Source organism: Bubalus kerabau, chromosome 11 (assembly GCF_029407905.1).
Source record: "Bubalus kerabau isolate K-KA32 ecotype Philippines breed swamp buffalo chromosome 11, PCC_UOA_SB_1v2, whole genome shotgun sequence".
Classification (NCBI taxonomy): Eukaryota; Metazoa; Chordata; class Mammalia; order Artiodactyla; family Bovidae; genus Bubalus; species Bubalus kerabau.
Genome location: NC_073634.1, coordinates 106137718 through 106159493, shown reverse-complemented (window position 1 = coordinate 106159493; position 21776 = coordinate 106137718). Strand labels below are relative to the sequence as shown.

Below are 21776 nucleotides of genomic sequence, written 5' to 3'. Positions count from 1 at the left end.
AGGAAGGGTTAAAACCCATCATTGAAAATTTAAAGGAGCAGGGACTATTATTAATTCCCTGTAACAGTCCTTGCAACACTCCTATTTTGGGTATAAAGAAATCGAATGGTAAATGGAGACTAGTTCAAGATTTACAAATAATAAATGAGGCTGTAGTTCCTTTACACCCCGTGGTGCCTAATCCTTATACTCTATTGTCTGAAATTCCTGAACGGGCCAAATATTTCTCAGTAATTGATTTAAAGGATGCCTTCTATTCAGTGCCTTTGGCGGAAGAAAGTCAATTTCTATTTGCCTTTGAAGACCCTACACAACCAGCTTCTCAGTTAACCTGGACAGTTTTGCCCCAGGGATTTCGTGACAGTCCTCACTTATTTGGACAAAGTTTGTCACGGGATCTACAAAACTTTAATAGCTCTGAAGTGGTGGTTTTATATGTAGATGATAGTTTGCTCTATGCTGAGACAGAGGAAGCTTGTTCACGAGCCTCAGATTTCTTAAACTTTCTGGCAGGCTATGGTTACAAGGCATCAAGAGAAAAGGCTCAGCTTTGTCAACAGTCAGTTAGATATCTGGGCCTAATTATATCAGAAGGGACTAGGCCCATAGGCCCTGAGAGAATTAAACCTATACTAAATCACCCCCTACCTATGACTTTAAGACAATTGAGAGGGTTTTTGGGAATCACAGGTTACTGTCGCATTTGGATTCCGGGTTATGGGGAATTTGCCTGGTCTTTATATAAACTTATAGCTGAAACTCAGCAGGCCCAAACCGACAAACTGGTTTGGTCTCCAGAAACTCAAAAGGCTTTTAAGGTTCTTCAGACTGCTCTCCTGCAAGCTCCAGCTCTGAGCTTGCCCACAGGGTCAGAATTTAATTTGTTTGTCACTGAAAGAAAAGGTGTGGCATTGGGAGTTTTGACACAACCCCGAGGGCCTCACCAGCAACCTATTGCTTATCCAAGCAGAGAATTAGATGTAGTTTCACGTGGGTGGCCCCACTGCCTAAGAGTAATTGGGGCAGCGGCTTTATTAGCACCTGAAGCTTTAAAAATAATTAATGGACGAAACCTTACTGTCCTGACTTCTCATGATGTGAGTGGAATCTTAAATTCGAAGGTTAGTATTTGGATGACAGACAGTAGGCTTCTTAAGTATCAGTCATTGTTGTTAGAAGGACCAGAAACTAAGCTTAAAGTTTGTGGAAATCTAAATCCTGCCACTTTCCTTCCTGAGAAGGAAAATGAAACACCTGATCATGATTGTTCTCAATTCCTAACTTTAAACTATGCAGCTCTGGAGGATCTAAAGGATACCCCATTAGACAATCCTGACATGGAAATATTTACAGATGGCAGTTCTTTTGTTTGGGATGGAAAGCGTAAAGCAGGTTACGCTGTGGTGACTGCTGAACAGGTTTTGGAAGCAAAATCTCTCCCCCAGGGAACCAGTGCTCAGTTAGCGGAGCTTGTGGCTCTGACCCGAGCTCTAGAGTTAAGCAAAGGGCAGCGGATGGGCCTGATAATCTATGTGAGTCTACTTCTGCTGACTCCAAAAATCCTGAGTCTGCCGTTGGATCCTCAAGACAATGTCTTCCTGTCCTGGGCTCACTCCTATGCTGCATTCCACAATCGGTCTAACTGCTGGGTCTGCGGAGCGCTCCCCTCTTCATCAGTGGAAGGCTTCCTCTGGTGGACATCCCCACTTCAAGGAAAAGACTTTCTCCAAGTCTGTGAATACCTTCGACAACAATCACATGTGATGCCTCTTCTTCATCTGATGACATTTACCAACCCTAAAATGGACTGGTGCAACACTTTGTACTTTTAACTATGGACATAATGTGACTTTTAATTTTGATTATACATTGTCTCGGTTCAATGACTATTTTGCTACATATAAGGCAAATAGGTCTAGATCTAATGGTTTTTTACCTGACGTTTATCAAATATGGGATGAGGTTATATGGCTAACTCCTGAAAAAGGACGTTTAATATGTACTGCCTCTATATGCTGGGAACAAACAGAGCCGTCCCCAAAAGTTAGCCAACAACTTAATTACAATGATTGGAAACAATTGGGAAATTTGTCTCAGGAAACATGCAATGTAATCATTCCCGCGTTTTCCAATCCCAGTTCAGGTTCTCCCTTTGTCTGGCCAGGCATGAATTGGGACTGGATATCTCAGTCGAGCTGGCTTGCTCCAAACGGGACTTATTGGATATGTGGCTCTTACCTATGGGCATGTTCCCCCTGGTTGGATAGGGAGATGCATCCTGGGTCTAGCCTTTACTCACAGCTTTATATTTTCAGAGCTTCCAGAAAAGCCTGCTAATTTACCCCACCTTAAAACTCGGTGGGCAAGGTCTGTATTTCATTGGTATGATTATTTGGCTGCAGCATTTGTTCCCTCTTTGGGAACTACAGATGTTATGTTACGAGTGGATGCTTTGAATAATTTTACTCAACAGGCATTACAAGATTCTCAAAAGGCTATTTCAGCTCTTAATGCTGAACAAGCACAAATTAGAAAGGTGGTTTTACAAAACAGATTGGCTCTAGATATTCTGACAGCTGCACAAGGAGGAACCTGTGCCATTATTCATTCCCAATGCTGTACATATATACCTGATATAAGCATGAACGTTACTCATTTTACTAACCACATGAACAAGATGATTAGGGCCATGGATACTCCTGATGCCTCAATTGCCTCACTTTAGGAAACGTTAACTGGTTCCCCATGGTGGGCAACTATCTTAATTACAATAATTCTGGTTGTTTTGTTCTTGCTGTTTGCTCCCTGCATCTGTAATTGTATAACTGGATTTGTTTCTAGCCGCATGAAAGCTTTTAAGTTACAAACGGTTGCTCAAACTCCTGCTACTGCTGTAGCTTCCTCCAGCTACTATTTGGGGTCCCTGGATCAGATATCCTCAATATGAGGATTAGGAGAATATGTTGCCTCACCAATTTAGGGACAACGCCCCTTGTCAGCTCGGAAGCAGTTATGGAATGAGAACGACGCCCCTTTTCCCTAGGCAACATAATTCTCCTAAAAGAAAAGGGGGGAATGAGAGAGTCATTTCCTAGGCAGGTTGATAGGGAGTCTAGGGGTCCCCAGGGAGAGAGGGGTCTGGAATTCTCAAGGAGGAAGAAAGGAAAAACTTTTTTCTTTCTCCACATTCCTTAGGATTATATAACAATAATGTATCCTGCCTAAGGACAGTCTTTGGATTAAACCTTCTGTTATCTTAAAATGTAAATTATGGGAGTAGACCTGGTCTTTACAAGGATGTATCCTGCCTGAGGACAGTGTTATCTTAAAATGTAAATTATGGGAGTAGGTCTGATGAGGTCTTTACAACCTCCAGACATTCTTTGGATTATATAACTTCATTGTTAACACTAGCAAGCGGGTACTCTTTCTGCCCCCTTCTGATGCCTATGTCAGAAGCTTTCTCTATCTCCTTTATACTTTAATAAAACTTTATTACACAAAAGCTCTGAGCGAGCAAGCCTCGTCTCTGGCCCCGGATTGAATTCTTCTCCTCCGGGGGCCAAGAATCCCGGTATCTTCCGTGATTCAACAACAACCTTTCAGCCCCACGAGGCACAGGTGCGCAGCTCATCTGCAAAATAGCCCGACAGTGCCTGCCTCCCAGGGCTGCAGCGAGGGGCAAATGGCCTAGTTGTAGAGGATCCAACAATGACCCCTGAAATCCTGTCCACCCAGAACCTCCGAATGTGATCTTATGTGGAAATAGGGTCTTTGCAGAAGTAATGCATTAACATGAGATCAGACAGAATTAGTGAAGTGAAGTTACTCAGTCGTGTCCAACTCTCTGCGATCCCATGGACTATAAATCCATGGGATTCTCCAGGCCAGAATACTGGAGTGGGTAGCTTTTCCCTTCTCCCAACCCAGGAATTGAACTGGGGTCTCCTGCATTGCAGGGGGATTCTTGACCACTGAGCCACTGGAGAAGCCCATAACAGATTAGATTCCTCTGGTTCAAGCCCCCACACTTCATTTGTGGGGTGCTTTGTTCTAACAGCTGCAGGAAGTACCACGTGACAAGTCAGCCCCGAGTGGGGAGGATGTTGTCAGCTGTTGTCACTGTTACTCTGGGAGGGACATTTACTGGTGGGCGTTTTCACTGTCTTCATCTCTAAGGACACTAACTGTGAACGTGGTATAAGGAAGAATGAAGGACAGGGGCTTCCCTGATGATCCAGTGGCTAAGACTCCAAGCTCCCAGTGCAGGGGGCCTGGGTTTGATCCCTGGTCAGGGAACTAGGTCCCGCATGCCACAACTAAAGATCCTGCATGTCACAATGAAGACTGAAGAGCCCACGTGCTGCAACTAAGCCGGTGCAGCCAAAGAAAGAAATAGTAAATTAAAAGAAGAATGCCGGATGGTAACCGGGACCATCCTTTTTCATCACTGATAGAGGGCGACACTGGCTTTCCTGGCAGGTACACTGTGCTCTGGATTGGGGCGAGTGGGGAAGGGAGGGTGTCAGCTGGGGCTGGGGTTCTGAGCTATTGGGTGGGGGTCGGAATGGGGGTGAGGAGTTGAGCTCAAGGTCAGCAGAGGGCCCCCTGGGTGGACTGGGCCCTGTTATAGCCCCAGTTAGGTGTCTCCCCTGCCCTCATCCCCCCAAACCCCAAGTGTCCACCACGAGGTCTGGCTCCCTACAGCCTGTCCTGATCCTTGCCTGGACCTTCTCCTGCCCTCTTAAGGGCTGCAGGGGGCAGTGCCTACAGCTGCCTGGCCCCACTCTGGGCCTCTACCTTTTATCTAAACACAGGTGGAGTCCCGCACTGTCCCCATTGTGCTCAGCTGGCAGATCGGCCTTGGTGACAGCTGACAGGAAGCAGCTGCCGCTGCACCGGCTGAGGACTCCCGATTCCCAGCCTGCGGAGACCCTGGAAGCCCCTCCCGCTCCACACTCGGCAAAGGTCCTGGGGAGCCGTCTGAGAGCGCCAGTCCCCGCCCTGTCCTGATGCAGCAGCCTCACTGATTACAGACCCCACCAGGAAGCCATGTCCCCTGCCCTCGTCGGCTCTGCTCCCGGGCAGGGCTCACCTGCAGCGGGAGCACCACCAGGGCCACGCAGATCATGATGACCACCAGCAGCTGGGACGGCCAGATCTTGGGTGTCACGTCCCCATAGCCCACGGTGGAGAAGGTGACGATGCAGAAGTAGAAGGACGTCAGGAGGGACAGGTTGTCGCCCGCGCGCTCCAGGTGCTGGATGCCGCAGGTCCTAGAGCCGGGGAGGGGCGGCGGTGGGGCCTCGGCCACCCGGCTCCCAGAGTGAGGCTCTGCCTGCCCGCGGCTCCTTGTCATTCGTCACCCACATGGCCCCCAGCCTGGGCCTGAGTCCAGCCGGGCACTTCCCGACCCTGGCCTACAGAGCTGGCACACCCAACACGTCCCTCCTACCTGACCTTCCTTTCTGGCCCCGAGGCTCCTTTGAGGCCCTTGGAAAACTGGCCACGAGCGTGGACATAGCACTGCGTAGGCTCAGTGTGAGCTTGAGGTCCGAGAGTGTGGATGTGGCCACCCAGGCTGTGAGCCCCACCCACCACCCACCTCAGGCTCATCCTCACCCAGGGGTCAGACGGCATGGGGCACACACAGCCCCTACCCAGCACAGAGCTGGAGAGTCCTCCTTGCTACTCCTGTGGCCCCACGTCCTGTCCCCAGGCTGGGAGGTGCTGCTGGCAGGGCCTGGGGGGCCCACAGTGCACACATGGAGCAGCATGCAGGGACCCTCCCCAGAGTAGACGCTCTGGCTGCGGGGAGGGGGCGGGCTGAATCACCCTGGAGTTTCCCACCCTGAAGACACCCCAGCCTGCTCCACTCAAGTCTGTGTTTTTTTTGGTGGCGGGGAGGGAGGGTAGGAGGCACATGGCCTTGGGGCCTCCCCTGTCCTGGCCTGGGGCAGGCATGCAGGGGGACGGGGTCTCCCCTTCAGGCCCCCCACCTCTCACTCTGGTGGCTCCCAGACCTTATTCTCAGCTGGGCCTTGCGCCCAGGGTCCCCACCCGGCCGAGAGCCAGTGCCCCTCCCCACGCTGTGTCCTGGACCCTGGAGGAGCTGGACTTGGGCAGCTCTGGTTTGGAACGTGGGCCCTGAGCTGCCTCCTGGCCCTCTGTCCCAGTCGGGCTGCCTCCCGCCACCCTGAGGCCCGCCCGGCCTGTTGGATGCGAGGGCCCGGCTCTACCTGGGATGGGCGGGCGGCCGCCGGCAGGGACTCACCCCGTGAAGACCAGGCACAGCAGGGTGCAGAAGAGGATGAGGACCTGATTGAACATGGCCGACTGCGAGCGCAGGATGGCGCGGTGGAAGTCGTTCTGCAGGACGGGACACAGTGCCATCAGCGGCTCAGCCTGGATGGGACGGAGCCCAGGGCCCTTCCCGCCACCCCGGACACACACAGGTGAGCGAGCAGGGGAAGGACTCCACCTGACCTCAGCTCTCTCGCTCCCCGCCATGTATAGGCCAGAGGCCGTGACCTCAGCCCCGACCCCTCCCTTTGCAGCTGGGATGGGGGTGTGTGGCGGGGGGTGCCCCGGGAGGAAACGGTCCTTGCTCAGCACAGGGCTGCCTGTGACCCTGGGTCTTGGGGCCCACACCCTCTCACGTGCATGTTCACCCTCTTCCTCCCCCAGCCATGATTCCAGGGTCAGGGACAGGCCTGGGTGACTGTCCCCGGGGCATCAGGGATGAGGCTCCAGCTGGCCAGGAAGGAGGCGTGAGGGCATCTCGTGGTGACAGGCACACGTATCCGCCGGTCACTGTCCTGGGCACCAGGGGCGTGGGCCAGCTCCCCTGGGCCAGGACCAGGGCATGGCAAGTGGTGCCCTGGGGTCCTGGGGAACCTCACAGAGGTGAAGCAGTGGTGGGGGTGGGGGGCAGGGGGGGGCTTACGATCATGTTCTCCAGGGCGTGCTTGGCCAGCCAGCAGTTCAGAAACACGGGGATGAACAGGTTCCGCAGCGGCGGCCAGAATATCTGCGGAGGAGACGGGTCAGGGGGCAGGGGTCTCGGCAGCCCCTGCCTCGGCCAGCGGCTCACCCACCGTGATGATGAAGGGCAGCGTGTTGATCATCTCCAGGATGAAGGACACACGGAAGATCTGCTCCCAGATGTTGCCCTGGGGAGCCAAGGGGGTGGGCTTCAGAGCGGATGGAGGGGAGGGGGCACCGGGGTGGGGTGGGGGCTGAGGAGACAGACAAACTGAGCCAGTGGGAGGTCAGGGGGTGAGACTGAGGGCTGAGGGAAGGGGTGCAAGGGGCTGAGGGAGGGGGCTGGCAGAGGGTGTCAGTGGCGGGGCCCTCCGGGGCAGGGCCAGGCCTGGGGGCACTCACTTTGTAGCTGAGGTAAATGAGAAGCATGGTCTCCAGGAAGCTGATGATGGCCACGATGACCTGGGGTGGGGTGGGAACGGAGCCTCTGAGCAGGGCCAGGGGGGCAGCGGGGCCCACCCAGAGCCGTGCCCCTCCGCGCCCCACTCACCTGAATGGCCCACAGAGCCACCTTCCTCTCCACCCACAGGATGGGGGCCCTGGGGAGAGAGGGAGGTGAGCCCCAGGCTGGGGGTCCCCAGCCATATGGGCCTCTGCTGATCCCAGGCTGTTCCTTGAGCTGGACAGTGGGTGGCAGCCTTGCCCTCGAGGGGCTGAGAGCAGGAGGGGAGGTGGGCTTCCTCCAGAAAGGAGGCCTTGGGGAGGGGCCTGTGAGACCAGGGGCTGAGCAAGGCTGCTCTGGGGACAGCCTGGCGGCCCCAGGTGGCTACTGTTTCTCATCAGGTCCCTGTGCCCCTGCACGGGGGCTCTGCTAGTCATCCGTGCTCTCTGGTTTCCTGACCTCAGATCCTTGCTTGACTATAACCCACGTGGCTCCCTTGAGGAGAGTGACACGGGGGAGGGGGCATCCCTGCCCAGACACAGCCTCTGGACAAAGATTGGGGTGAGACCAGCAGGAGGGGCCAGATGGCCGAGCTCCGCGCTGACCCTGCCCAACCTCCCCAGGCCCAGATGGCCAAGGCCTGATCCTCAGGGGCCCCTGCTGCAGCCGGGGTATCGGGTAGTCACTTTCTCCACCGGGGGACAGAGACTAAAATCCCCAGGCCTTCCTTTGAGCGGGAGTTGGGCTGGGCTCAGAAGCTGTCCTGCCCCCACTGGGCCAGAAAGGAAGGGCTTCCAGGGCCAGGTGTGAAGGGAGGGGCTGGTGTGTCCCTACGTGTCCCTGTGATCCTAACCCTCTTGCCTCCCAGGGACAGGTGACCGGGCTGGGAACAGTGGCCAGGGCCTGGCAGATGCATCCTGCTGCTGTGGAGGGCCAGGACTGACCTGCAAGGCTGGGCTGGGGTGCCAGGGGAGGGGTGTGGGTGAGGGAAGTAAGGCTGAGAGCAGGGCTGTGGGTTTAGGGAGGCTGGAAGGGAGAAGCCTCCATCAGGGAGGCGGCCAAGGCCCTGGAGCTTATCCTAGCCTCTGGCCCAAGTGCCCCTGCTGCTCTGGGGTCACTTCTCACTGCCTGACCGCAGCACCTGCTCTCTTTGATCAAAGGCTCATTAATTGCAGAGGCAGCGGCCGGCCCTCTGGCAGGTCCCCCCTGTCTGTCTCCTCTCACCCAGGGCCCCTGGGGCTGGAGGGCATCACACAAGGGTGCTGGGCCAAGCCGGCTCCTGGTGACACCTGCTGCCACCCTTAGGTTGCTCCCAGGGTTTCAGGGGCTGTACCCCGCGGGGCCACCCCAGAGTTGTTCCTGCTCAGCCAGGTCCTGCGGATCCCAGGAGGCTCTCTGGCTGTGACTGGGCATCTGTCCCGCGGGCCCAGGCAGTGTCACTCTCTGGCCACCCAACCCTGCCCAGGACCTCTGAGCAGGAGCTGGGAGGCACACTCACCAGTTGATCTCAGAGGACGACTCATTGAAGGTGTAATTCTGCTTCGGGCAGCCCCAGCTGTGGAGAGACAGAGCTGGCCGCCACAGCCCCTCCCAGCACTGCCCCTGAAGGGACCGGACCCTTCCAGGACTGCCACGGGCTCAGGGAATGTGGGGGGGGGGGCACTTTCTCCAACCTAGGGCCAGGCCCCACATCTCAGATGGGCATCTGAATTCTAACACTCAGGGATGAGGAAGCCTGTTCCCACCCCGCAGAGGCTGTATGGAGGGTCTCTGAGGAGGGGGGTCTCTGAGGAGGAGGGACTCTGAGGAGAAGGGGCAGGGGAGGGGTCTCTGAGGAGGGGCAGGGGGAGGGTCTCTGGGGAGGAGGGTCTCTGAGGGGGAGAGTCTCTGGGGAGGAGGGTCTTCGAGGAGGAGGGGCATGGGGGGCGGGGGAGGGTCTCTGAGGAGGAGGAGCAGGGGGAGGGGAAGGGGGAGGGTATCTGAGGAGGAGGCTCTCTGAGGAGGAGGGCAGGGATCAAGACCATCCCCAAGGGAAAGAAATGCAAAAAGGCAAAATGGTTGTCTGAAGAGACCTTACAAATAGCTAAGAAGAGACATGAAAGGCAAAGGAGAAAAGGAAAGATATACCCATTTGAATGCAGAGTTCCAAAAACAAAAAGGAGAGGTAAGAAAGCCTTTCTCAGCGATCAATGCAAATAAATAGAAGAAAACAATAGAATGGGAAAGACTAGAGATCTCTTCAAGAAAATTGGAGATACCAAGGGAACATTTCGGAGAAGGCAATGGCACCCCACTCCAGTACTCTTGCCTGGAAAATCCCAGGGATGGGGGAGCCTGGTGGGCTGCCATCTATGGGGTCGCACAGAGTTGGACACAACTGAAGCGACTTAGCAGCAGCAGCAGCAGCAAGGGAACATTTCATGCAAAGATGGGCTCAATAAAGGACAGAAATGGTATGGACTTAACAGAAGCAGAAGATATTAAGAAGAGGTGGCAAGAATATACAGAATAACTGTACAAAAAAGATCTTCATGACCCAGATAATCACGATGGTGTGATCACTCACCTAGAGCCAGACATCAGAATGAGAAGTCAAGTGGGCCTTAGGAACATCACTACAAACAAAGCTAGTGGAGATGATGGAGTTCTAGCTGAGCTATTTCAAATCCTGAAAGATGATGCTGTGAAAGTGTTGCACCCAATACGTCAGCAAATTTGGAAAACAGCAGTGGCCACAGGACTGGAAAAGGTCAGTTTTCATTCCAATCCCAAAGAAAGGCAATGCCAAAGGACGTTCAAACTACCGCACAGTTGCACTCATCTCACATGCTAGCAAAGTAATGCTCAAAATTCTCCAAGCCAGGCTTCAACAGTATGTGAACTGTGAACTTCCAGATGTTCAAGCTGGATTTAGAAAAGGCAGAAGAACCAGAGATCAAATTGCCAACATCCACTGGATCGTTGAAAAAGCGAGAGAATTCCAGGAAAACATCTACTTCTGCTTTATTGGCTATGCCAAATCCTTTGACTATGTGGACCCCAACAAACTCTGGAAAATTCTGAAAGAGATGGGAATACCTGGCCAATTGACCTGCCTCTTGAGAAACCTGTGTGCAGGTCAGGAAGCAACAGTTAGAACTGGACATGGAACAACAGACTGGTTCCAAATAGGGAAAGGAGTACTTCAAGGCTGTATATTGTCACCCTGCTTATTTAACTTATATGCAGAGTACATCATGAGAAACGCTGGGCTGGAGGAAGCACATGCTGGAATCAAGATTGCGGGGAGAAACATCAATAACTTCAGATATGCAGATGACACCATCCTTACGGCAGAAAGCGAACTGGAGTCTATTAATGAAAGTGAAAGAGGAGAGCAAAAAAGTTGGTTTAAAACTCAACATTCAGAAACCTAAGATCATGGCATCCGGTCCCATCACTCATGGCAATAGATGGGGAAACAGTGGAAACAGTGACAGACTTTAATTTTGGGGGCTCCAAAATCACTGCAGATGGTGACTGCAGCCATGAAATTAAAAGACGCTTGCTCCTTGGAAGAAAAGTTATGATCAACCTAGACAGCATATTAAAAAGCAGAGACATTACTGTGCCAACAAAAGTCCATCTGGTCAAAGCTATGGTTTTTCCAGTAGTCATGTATGGATGTGAGAGTTGAACTATAAAGAAGGCTGAGGGCCAAAGCGTTGATGCTTTTGAACTGTGGTGTTGGAGAAGACTCTTGCGAGTCCCTTGGACTGCAAGGAGATCCAACCAGTCCATCCTAAAGGAAATCAGTCCTGAATATTCATTGGAAGGACTGATGCTGAAGCTGAAATTCTAATACTTCAGCCACCTCATTCGATGAGCTAATTAGAAAAGACCCTGATGCTGGGAAAGATTGAAGGCAGGAGGAGAAGGGGACGACAAAGGATGAGGTGGTTGGATGGCATCACCGACTCAATGAACATAAGTGTGAGTAAACTCCGGGAGTTGGCGATGGACAGGGAGGCCTGGCGTGCTGCAGTATATGGGGTTGTCCTGAAGAGTCAGTCTGAGAGGCTGAACTGAACTGAACTGAGGAGGAGGGTCTCTGAGGGGGAGGTCTCTGAGGAGGTCTCTGAAGGGGAGGGTCTCTGAGGAGGTCTCTGAGGGGGAGGGCTTCTGAGGGGGAAGGCTTCTGAGGGGGCGGGTCTCTGAGGAGGCGGGTCTCTGAGGGGGAGGGCTTCTGAGGGGGCGGGTCTCTGAGGGGGCGTGTCTCTGAGGGGGAGGGCTTCTGAGGGGGCGGGTCTCTGAGGAGGCGGGTCTCTGAGGGGGAGGGCTTCTGAGGGGGCGGGTCTCTGAGGGGGAGGGTCTCTGAGGAGGCGGGTCTCTGAAGGGGAGGGCTTCTGAGGGGGCGGGTCTCTGAGGAGGCGGGTCTCTGAAGGGGAGGGCTTCTGAGGGGGCGGGTCTCTGAGGGGGAGGGCTTCTGACGGGGCGGGTCTCTGAGGGGGAGGGCTTCTGACGGGGCGGGTCTCCGAGGAGGAGGGGAGGGGCAGGGGGAGGGACCAGCCGGGTAGGCGAACACCAGCGGGGAGCCGGGGAGGGGGCTGGGGGCTCCACCTGGGCTGCCGGCAGAGGAAGGGCTGTGCACGGCCAGAGATGGACCTGGAGCCCTCAGGGCCTCCCGGAGGCCAGAGCTGCCGAAACGAGGCTGGACAGTGTGTGTGCCACACGGAGAGAAAAGCACTCTCCTGCCCAGTGTGCTGACTCTAAAAAGCAGGTTCCCCAAGTCACTCCTGAGAAGGAGCTTCCCCCAAGCCACCGCGGAAGGGGGCAGGGGCCTGGCCGCCATGCTAGTTCCACCCCAGATTACAGCCGAAGCCAGGGTCGCCAGGCTGCGGGACCTGACTCTCAGAGAGTCCCATGGTGGCAGGTGGCTCCCTCCCCTTTTTTTCTCAATTGGCCCACTTCCTCCTGCACCTGAGCCTGTTGTTGCAAACTCAATACCTATAGGAGTCACGAGCCACCTTGCCATCCATCCAACACCCACCCACCCACCCACCCATCTATCCTCTCCATCTGACCCATCCATCCACATCCAGTGTCCTTACATCACCCACCATCCATCCTTCTATCCACTCATCCATCCAGCCTCCATCCATCCACCATCATCCGTCCACCCCCTCCCATCCATCCGCCCGTCCATCTTCCATCCATCCACCCTCCACCACCCATCCATCCACCATCATCCGTCCACCCTCTCCCCATCCATCCACTCTACCCGTGCCTCTCCCAGCCCCCATTCCGTCCATTTGCTCTCCCACCCACCCACCACGTGCCAGGTGCTGTGCAATGAATACAACAGACCTGGTCTCCCTGGGGATGTAAAGCCAGGTGCCTCGATGTCTCTGGAGGTGGGAGAAGGTGAGATGAACACAGAAGAGTGCTCTCAAAGTCAGTTAGAGCCCTTCTCAAACCACCACAGTGCGACCTGCCCTCCCACACTCAGGATGAAGACGAGGTCTGTTCTCAGGAGCAGGTGAAGCAGTCTGGCCTGGCAACCCGCCCCACTGCACGTGAGGGTGGGGAAGATGCAAGCTTGCACAGCGACCTTTCACCCCTGCCTCCTTCCCAACTCAGCCAGCAGGAGCCCAGTGGCCAGGCCCTATCCTCCAGTGAGGAGGGGAAGGATCTGCTTTGAGGAGCTAGGGAGACAAGTGACGGACCACATCCTGACTGCAGGGCCCTTGGCCTCTGGACGCCCACCCTTAGTGTGAGTAGCGGGACATTTGAGGAAGTTACCTGTCCACAAGCCCAGAGACCGAGCAGAAGAGGAACATATAAGAAAGGAAAGGGTTTTGGACAAACCCCAGAGATGCCGACGGCAGGACACCTGCAGTGGGGCTGACGCCTGAAAATGAAGAGTTCTTGGAAATCACAAAATACGGGAGCAGAAGTGAAAACCTCAGCTAGAGGGCTGGAGAGGAAGCCGAGGAAACTCCCAGAAAGAGGAGAAACAGGAGAGAGGACCACTCCAGAACCTTCTGGAACCCCAATCTGGGTATGAGGGAGTCAAGAGAGGCTCCCAGGGCAGATGGGGACCCAGTTGCAGATGAGCCCAGCCCTGCGTGCCCCCAGCTCAGTGTCCACCAGGACCAACGTGGCGCTGAGAAGGCATCACGCCAGGCGTCCCTGAGATGTGACAGACATGGGCACAGAGAGCCAGCCCCACCAGCTTCCAGGGCAGAAAACTGCTTCCCACCAGCAGCGCGAGCAGGAGCGCGGGGCCCTCTGGACAACACGAGGCAGGAAGTACCTCGTCCAGCTGTGGGCTCTTGGGCATCGGCTCAGAAGGCGCGGGCACTGTGCCCATGGCCTTTCTGGGAAGCCCCGCAGCAGGTGTTCCATGTAAATAAGGGACAGGCCCCAGGGCTGGGAGGGGCAGGGGAACCAGGGGATTCCAGAGAAAGAGGCTCACCTCCTCTCCCCACTGAGGCCTGCTACCCCCACCCACCCAGGAGGAGCTGGGGGAGCCAGAGCCCCTCACCGAGACCCCCGGGCGCCACTGGGCAGGCGGGGGTGGGGGGGGCATCCCAGACCCTCTGGGAGAGTTCCGTCCGGGTGCATCTGCAAGTGCAGCCGCCGTCCACAGCAAGGACACCCAGTGTCAGCGCCAGCCTGAGGGCTGTGTCCCAGCCACGGCTCTGGGGGGGGGGGGGTCCCACACACAGACCCCTGTGCAAACCCCATCAGCCTCTGTCACGGCACCAGGAAGGCCCAGCCCCTGGCCCACAGGTCACCCACCATCCAATCCCCAGGGCTGGGTCGTCCAGCAGGACGCGGACAATGTACAGCAGGCAGGTCAGCAGCTTCAGGGAGAAGTTGAACAGCCGGATCCTCAGGCCTGTGGGTGGGGGTGGGTGGGGGAGGCAGTGGTCAGGGCTCCTGGAGCGGCTGGGACACTGCACCTGGGCCGCTGTACCCGGCTGTCCTGACCAACACTGACCAGGTGGCTCTGCGTTGGGGGGCTCTGCCAGGCCGGCCTCCGAGAGGCTCCATGCCCTCCCACCTCATGGACGAGGTGCAGAGTGTTCCTGAGCTGCCGGCCCTGGGGGCGGGCCTGGGGCTTGGGGGAGGAACCTACAGATCGATGGACCAGAACCCACAGGCACCACCTCTGCACCCCATCCTGCATCCCAGGTGGCCAGGCTCCTGCTGGGAAGGCAGGTGGAGGGAGCCCACAGGGCAAAGGGGAGGGCCACACGGTGGTGCCAGGGAGCGGGGGGCTGAGCTGGTGCCCTTGGTGGCCGTGGCTAGCCCTGCCTCCAGGAGGGGCGCACCCCTCCAAGGGTCCCAGCATCTCCCACCCTGGAAGGTGGCAAGGAGCTGAGACAAGGAGCATTTCCATCGCCCCGCCCGCTCCAACAGAGCCCCTCTGCCTGCCCCCCCACAGACCCCACTCACTGGATCTTTGGTTTTTGATGAAGAATAGCTTAAGCCTCTCCTTGAAGGTGTTCTCGTTGACGTAGAACTCCACCTGGACCCTGGGGGGCAGGAAGGCATGGGCTTGGGGCTGGGGGCTCCAGCCCAAAGCCCCACATCCCCACATGCCCCCAGCAGATCTGCTGGCTGGCTGCCTCCCTCCCAGCGCCTGGGGCCCTCCAGGCCCCGCAGATGTGCACACTCATGGCTCCCAGCCTGGGCCATCATGGCGGCTGCCAGGACTACAGGTGGCCTGAGTGGCCGGCCCTTGGCTCAAAACACACCATATGCTTTGCACAGAATGTTCCAGAAGCTGATGGCCAGGTGCTTTTCTGGGGGCCCCTGGTGGCTTGTGCCTCGAAGCCTGCTGTAGCCTGTGGGATGGGCAGGGCTGGCAGTGGGGCCCCTCCAGCCACGGCTGTTGCCCCGGACAATCCTCAGACACCTGAGCCCCTGGGTGGGCGCCCAGCCTCCGGGGAACAGACCGCACAGACTGGCAGGAACAGCCTGTTGAATGAGGAGGCAGGTGGAGCCTGGGAGGACGGGCCACTGCCCACACCTTAGGTGCAGGCCCGCTGTGGCCGGCTGGGGTGTCATGTTCCACCATAGTGAGAACTCCGGTGTTGACAGCAGGCAGGACGGCCACGGCCCTGCCGCCAGGTTCTTGCACAGGAAGGGTCTAGCATTGCCTTCCTCCCGGAAGTGGGTCTGGGCCTGGGACTGCCTTGCCCTGGGCTGGCACCTGCTGGCCCCCACATGGCCTCCATTGCAGGCTGCCTCAGCCGCAATGGAGGCTGGTCTCAGGACCCCAGAGTGGCCCGCGGGCATCATCGCCGTTCCCCGACTCCTGACCAGACAGAGGCACTGGTAGCCTGGGATTTGGGGTGAGGCTTTGGGCCGGAAAGGCCTGGTCCAAGTTACCCAGGCGAGCCAAGCCACCCCCAGAGATGTTGTGGAGGTGGGACAAGGCCGTTCAGGTGAGGCAGCGGCTCACCCACAGCTCTGTGTGATGGTCATGACACACACAGAGAGAGGAGGCAGGGACATCCAGCACCCTGGAGGCAGAGTTGTGCAGAGTGGGGGGGCCCCCGGCCTGACCACAGCGGCCGCCCCTGGTCACAGGGCTCAGGACCCAGCGAGAGTGACGGTGGTGTGGGCCTCCCCACCCTCAGGTCCGGATGCAATGTGGTCAGCGGGGCAGCAGGACAGGCCTCCTGCAGAGCAGGGTCCAAGCCCAGAGCACCCGCTGCACACTGTGCACCCCGGCACATCTCTGTTAGCCCTCTGTGAGAGGGGATGGGCCCATACCGCCAGTGCGCCCGATGATACACCCCACCCTGGCCCACTCCACTGCACCCCAGCACACCTCTGTGTTCCCCACTGTCTGCTGTACCCAAGCACTCTCACTGTACATCACAGCCCAGAGTATTCCTCATGAATGTGAGTCACTCAGTTGTATCCGACTCTTTCCAACCCCATGGACCATAGCCCACCAGGCTCCTCTGTCCAAGGGATTCTCCAGGCAAGAATACTGGAGTGGGTTGCCATGCCCTCCTCCAGGGGATCGTCCTGACCCAGGGATCGAACCTGGGTCTCCTGCATTGCCGGCAGATTCTTTACCATCTGAGCCACCGGGGAAGCCCGCATGGGTCCTAGTATATCCCTGAGCACACGACTGTACCCTGTGTACCCCAGTGTAGACTACACCCCAGCACAACCCACTGTACATGGCCCCCTAGTATGCCCAGTGCGCCCCAGCACACTGCACCTCTGCACGCCTCGCTGTACACTGTATCTCTGCACGCCTTGCTGTACACTGTACTCCAGTACATCTCTGCACACCCCACTGCACCCCAGTGTACCCCACTAGACCTGAACCCCAGCCCCCTCTGTAGGTGCTGCTGGGGCCAGGTCAGTGGAGCTCCCAAGGGTCCCTGGGGGGAGCTGGTCAAAAGCCTTCTCTGTGAAGGAGGGGCTCAGACAACCCGAGCTGGGCGGGGGTCAGGTCAGGGGCAGCCACCCCTGAGTGGTGCCCACATGTTCCGAGGGATCACATGCCCCCTCACTCTCCTGCCTGCACAGCGAAGCCTCAAGGAGGGGTCCCCACCCCTCGTGCCCTCCACTTGGGCACCCCTCCCCTGAAAGTCCCTGCCCAGACCCAGGGGTCAGGATGGCTGACCTAGGACCAGTTACTCCTAGCAATTAGTGGCCTAGGAACTGCTCCTAGTAACTGATGTGGACAAGAAACCCACATCACCTGTCAGTCCCCATGCCCAGGCAGCTATGGACACCCAGACAGGTCTGGCCTGGGAAGTTGAGCCTGGGTGCTGGGGAAATCCAAAGGGCCGCCTCCACTTTTTTTTTTCGTTTTTTTTTTTTTTTTTTTTTGCTACACCGTGTGGCATGGGGGATCTTCCCTGAGCAGGGATCAAACCTGTGCCCTCTACACTAGAAGCATGCATCTTAACCACTGGACTGCCAGGGAAGTATGTTGCCTCCATGAGCTGTGGCTGCCCACTTCTCCCACCACAGAATGCAAGTTGCAAGCTTTCCCTTTAACCTGAAGTTTAAGGCGGTGGGTGTAGTTCAGCTGAGGGCGTGCCCTTGGCTCAGCAAGGCTCCTGAAGGAAATGGCCACCCGGGGGGCATGGACCATCTGGCCTGACAGAGCCCTGCTCCTCACCTGCCTGGTCCCAGCTGTCTGAGCCTCAGCTGCCTCACCTAGGAAACAGGCAGTGACAGGAACCGCCTGCCCTGGGCATCCTGAGGGTGCCTGGCAGCGCTGCTGAAACTGTGAAGAAATCAAAACAATCTCCTCTGTACCTCGGGTTCTCCCTTGAAAAGTCAGGCTGTGCTGTGCTGTGCTTAGTCACTCAGTCATGTCCCACTCTTTGTGACTCCATGGACTGTAGCCCGCCAGGCTCCTCTGTCCATGGGATTCTCTAGGCAAGAATACTGGAGTGGGTTGCCATGCCCTCCTCCAGAGGATCTTCCCCACCCAAGGACTGAACCTAGGTCTCCTGCATTGCAGGCAGATTCTTTACCATCTGAGCCACCAGGGAAGCCCCAAAATCCAGCTAATTGTTGGTTTTCAGAGGAGGATTAAGTGAGAGAGGACCTCCGCCCTTGGCCCTGCCCTGCCACCCTCTCTCAGTGGTGCCAGCGATCAGGGCTGGTTTTACTGAGTCCGACTCTGGCCGATACCCATCACTTATGTCACCCAGAGAAGATGGCACTGTGCTGTAAGCCCACGTGTGTGGCCGCAGGTGGCACATGGTGGATGCCCACCAGCTGTGGCTCGAGGCTTCTTGGTGGCCCCGTGGTGGAGCTGGCTGCCAAGCCCGTGGGACGCTGCTCTGAGGAGCAGGGGAGGGCTGGGCGGGGGCCAGGAGCTGGGACACCACCAAGAGCTCACATGGCGATGGCCCTGCTAACAAGCTCAAGAGCCCTGGGGAGGGGCCGACGAGGCGTCCACCCCTACACGCCTGCTCCTGTTCAGCCACTTATTCCTTCAGTGGGCGGCCGGCGGGGAGGGCTGGGCACAGCAGAGGGGCCACTGCTGCTTAGCCCAGGGCGCAGGAAGGTGTCAAGCCCTGGGCAGGCCTAGTCATGGGGCCCTGAGGCTTCTGGGACCTTGGCCTCAGAAGGGCCCTGGGGTACCCCCAGGGTTAGGCCACGAGCCCCAGGCCAAACCCACACCCGTCCGGGACAGTCCTCACCCCTGGTCTGTCTGTCCTGCTCGGAGTGAGCAGCTCTCTGACTGTGAGGACAGGGACTCAGGCTGGGCAGCTCAAGAGCCATGCCCCCAGCCCCTCACCGGGCCTCTCAGGGGCCTCCTGCCAGCCTCGTGCCCATACGCATGGAAACGGAAGCCCACCCAGGCTGGGTGCTGGCTCACGTCACCCAGCGGGTTGAAAGACATGGCCTCTGGGCTCCCCCCGGAGCCCAGGGCTCTCGAGTTTCGGGTCCAGCAGTCAGCTCTGGCCCATCCCCACGCAGCTTGCCTTCTAGTGGCCCAGGCCCAGGCCCACGGCTGGTGTGCAGGGTCTTGTCCACACTGGATGGACTGGAGGGGGCCCCCTTGTGCCAGCAAAGTGGCTCGAACCCCACCCACCCCACCCCACACCCGGACGGGTCCTGCCACGTGCGGCAGGTGGAGGACGCTGCAGCCCCCTCACCCCTGAGTTGACCAGGGGGCTGACTGGCGGGCTGACTGGCAGGCTGGGGAGTGGCCTTCCAGGGATTCCTGGCAGGCAGTTCCGGCACAGATGGCCTGTGCCGGGAAGCTGCAAACGCAGGGCCAGGCGGCCAGCCCTGGTGGGAGGGTGGCCAGACACCAGGCACATGGCCGCGGGCAGGCCCACCCGCCTGGCTGTAACAGCCGCGCACTCACATGGGGCCGAGGTCCGGTGGCCTCCTTCCTAGGGGCCTGCTGCGGGCTGGTGGCTGTCTGCAGGTGCCTGGGAGCTCCAGGCGGGAGGCTGAGAGCCCGCGGGCAAGACGGAAGAGCAGAGCCCAGGCCCAAGCACCAACTCCAAGGCCAGCTATTCTGAGACTGAGCAGAACCTGTGACCCGCCCAGGGGCCCAGGCAGGACAGACACGTGGCCTGCTCTGCTCCAGGTCCTGGGCTGGATCGGCAAGGAGCTGAGCTAGTCTGGTTTGGGGGCGGGGCCCTTGAGCTGACGGTGGCGCTGGGACCGTTCTGCCTCCGCCACACCCAGCCCCGTTGCCGATTCGCCTGTGGGGGCGTCAGGGGGGACACGGGCCTCTGCTGTAGCCCCCCCGACCCTCACTGCACAGGCTGGGGCACAGGCCAGCCTGCGGCCACAGGCCTCCTCTCCGCCAGTTGCCCCTCCTGGGGTCTGGGATGCTAAGGAAAGCAAAGGCTCCAAGCTGCCAGGCAGGGTGGGCAGCGACCTCTCAAAGCAACAGTGTTGTCCTGGGCCTCTCCAGTATTGGTCTGGCATCTTGGCTGGGTCAGGTCCCCAGCAAGCCTCCTTGGGCCTCCGAGGGCCCAGGGACATTTGATCTGCTGATGACCATGCAGCTCTGGGGCAAAGGACCACAGCCTCAGCCCCTCGGGCGGCTGCAACTGTCCATTCCCCCCTCACCCTGCCAACAGCCTGAGACCCGCTCCCGGGGAGCCAGCAGAGGCACCGTCCCCCTCTCTGGTTACCCATTGCACCGCAGCTGGGGGACGGAGGCCCAGGGCTGGCCTGGGTAACGATGCCCGAGCCTCAGGCTGCAGGAGGCACTGTGGAGAAGCCCGGAGTGAGTGCTGGTGGCCACTGCCAACGGTGTTAATTAACGAAAGAATAATCAGGCCCCACGTGGTGGCCAATCTGGACTCCGTGGGCGTGAGCAGGTGAGGGGCTCCTTCCCAGGAATACGCCCGGCGGGGGTGCTGAGGGGCTTGGGTCCCCTGACCTCAAAGTGCCCTCCGCGGCCCTAACTGAAGCCAGGAAAAGCCTGGAGGGGCTCATGGTGGAGCAGCTGGGCCAGGCGCCTGGGGTCTTGGATCTGCACAGGTGGCCGCAGTGGGCTGAAGCCTGCATCCCCAGCGGTCACCTGCCTGCCTGACCCCACACCAGTACCATAGCGGGGTCCCCATCCCTTCCTAAGGGCTGTCGTCACCACTGTGGGGCCGTGGGGTATCTGGCTCTGGACACCCCATTTCCCACTCCCAGGCTCCTTCCCAGAGAGCCACGCCCCGTTCTGCCCCCAGCCTCAGCCCCACTCAAGGTCCAGCAGCCCCGGCCGTGCTCTGCTCTGGCCTGGGTGCAGGACAGATGGTGCTGGGCGCGACGGACCCTCCCCCTGGGCAGTCACGGCCCAAGCCCCTTCCCCCAGGGTCTGCTCGGGGCCAGGAGGACACTGTGAACCAAGCACTTACTGAGACACAGAGGAGTCCAGGCTGAACTCTTCCACATGAAGCCTGAGGGTGGAATGGAGCGGACACATCAACGCAGACAGCGGACGGATGGACGGATGGGGGAGCCTGGGCTCCCGGACACAGAGGGAGGACTCGGGCAGGGGCCGAGGGGAGCAGGGCACACCCATGCGCACACCCCGTGGTGGGGCCTGGCCCCCGGATGCCCCAGAAGCAGCATGGCACCCGTGGCAGTGTGGGTACATGCACCCCGCGCCCACCCTGGCAGGACGGGGTGACCCTCCCAGCAGACGGCATGCAGGACGGGCCCCCGCCTGCAGCCAAGCAAGTGGCTGGACAGCAGGTTCAGGAGCGCCCACGGCTCTGCTCTGCACTGAGACTGCTCCAGGCCTCGTGTGACCCCAGGGTCCAGGAAGGAGCAGGTGAGCCCCCCTCGACACCCAGGAAGCTGATGGCAGCGAGGGACACCCCACACACAGGGGCCACCAGCTGGACATGACAGTTGGGCTCCTTGTCGTCAAGCCTGCCCACCTCTCCTCGATGCCCCTGCCCTCTACAGGCCCTGGTGCCACCCCACTGCCCTGCCCCCTCGGCTTCCTGGTGACAAGACAGTTTGATGCTTCTTAGGGACCCCCAGGGGCACCCCCTCTCCTGGGCCAGCAACACACACCTGCTGCCCTTGAGGCTGCCTTGGCCTAGGGTTCTTCCAGACTGGCTGCAGCCAGAGAACACCAAGGTGGGTGTGGCCTGCACTAACTGGAGACAGGGAGGGAGAAGCTGGTGGGAGCATCAGGGACTGGTGGGGGGCAGGGCACAGAGGGTCTGCTCTTTGCTGGTGTCCCTCCCGTCTGGCCCAGTGTCTCCAGCTTCATGGGGCCTCTCCTTCAATCCTTAAAGCAAACATCTTCTAGAAGAGGAAACCAAGGTTCAGAGAGGACCGCTGCCTTCCCAAGGCCACAGGCAGGGAGGAGGGAGCCTGTGTAGGGCCCTCTGGGTGG

General features: G+C 58.3%; 1 protein-coding gene across 3 annotated transcripts in view; it reads right to left on the bottom strand.

Annotated features, from left to right (window-relative positions):
* KCNT1 (potassium sodium-activated channel subfamily T member 1) overlaps positions 1-19595 on the bottom strand; it is a 43901-nt gene extending 24306 nt beyond the window's left edge. For all 3 annotated transcript variants that reach the window (XM_055541512.1, XM_055541513.1, XM_055541514.1), the window contains exons 1-10: positions 19281-19595; positions 14870-14949; positions 14210-14309; positions 8925-8981; positions 7535-7583; positions 7387-7446; positions 7098-7172; positions 6947-7030; positions 6275-6369; positions 5102-5276 (exon numbers count right to left, since the gene is read on the bottom strand). In XM_055541512.1, the coding sequence (XP_055397487.1) occupies positions 5102-5276; positions 6275-6369; positions 6947-7030; positions 7098-7172; positions 7387-7446; positions 7535-7583; positions 8925-8981; positions 14210-14309; positions 14870-14949; positions 19281-19282 (777 nt within the window). In that variant the 5' untranslated portion in view covers positions 19283-19595. The remainder of the gene's footprint in view (positions 1-5101; positions 5277-6274; positions 6370-6946; positions 7031-7097; positions 7173-7386; positions 7447-7534; positions 7584-8924; positions 8982-14209; positions 14310-14869; positions 14950-19280) is intronic.
* Between the last annotated feature and the right edge of the window lie 2181 nt (positions 19596-21776).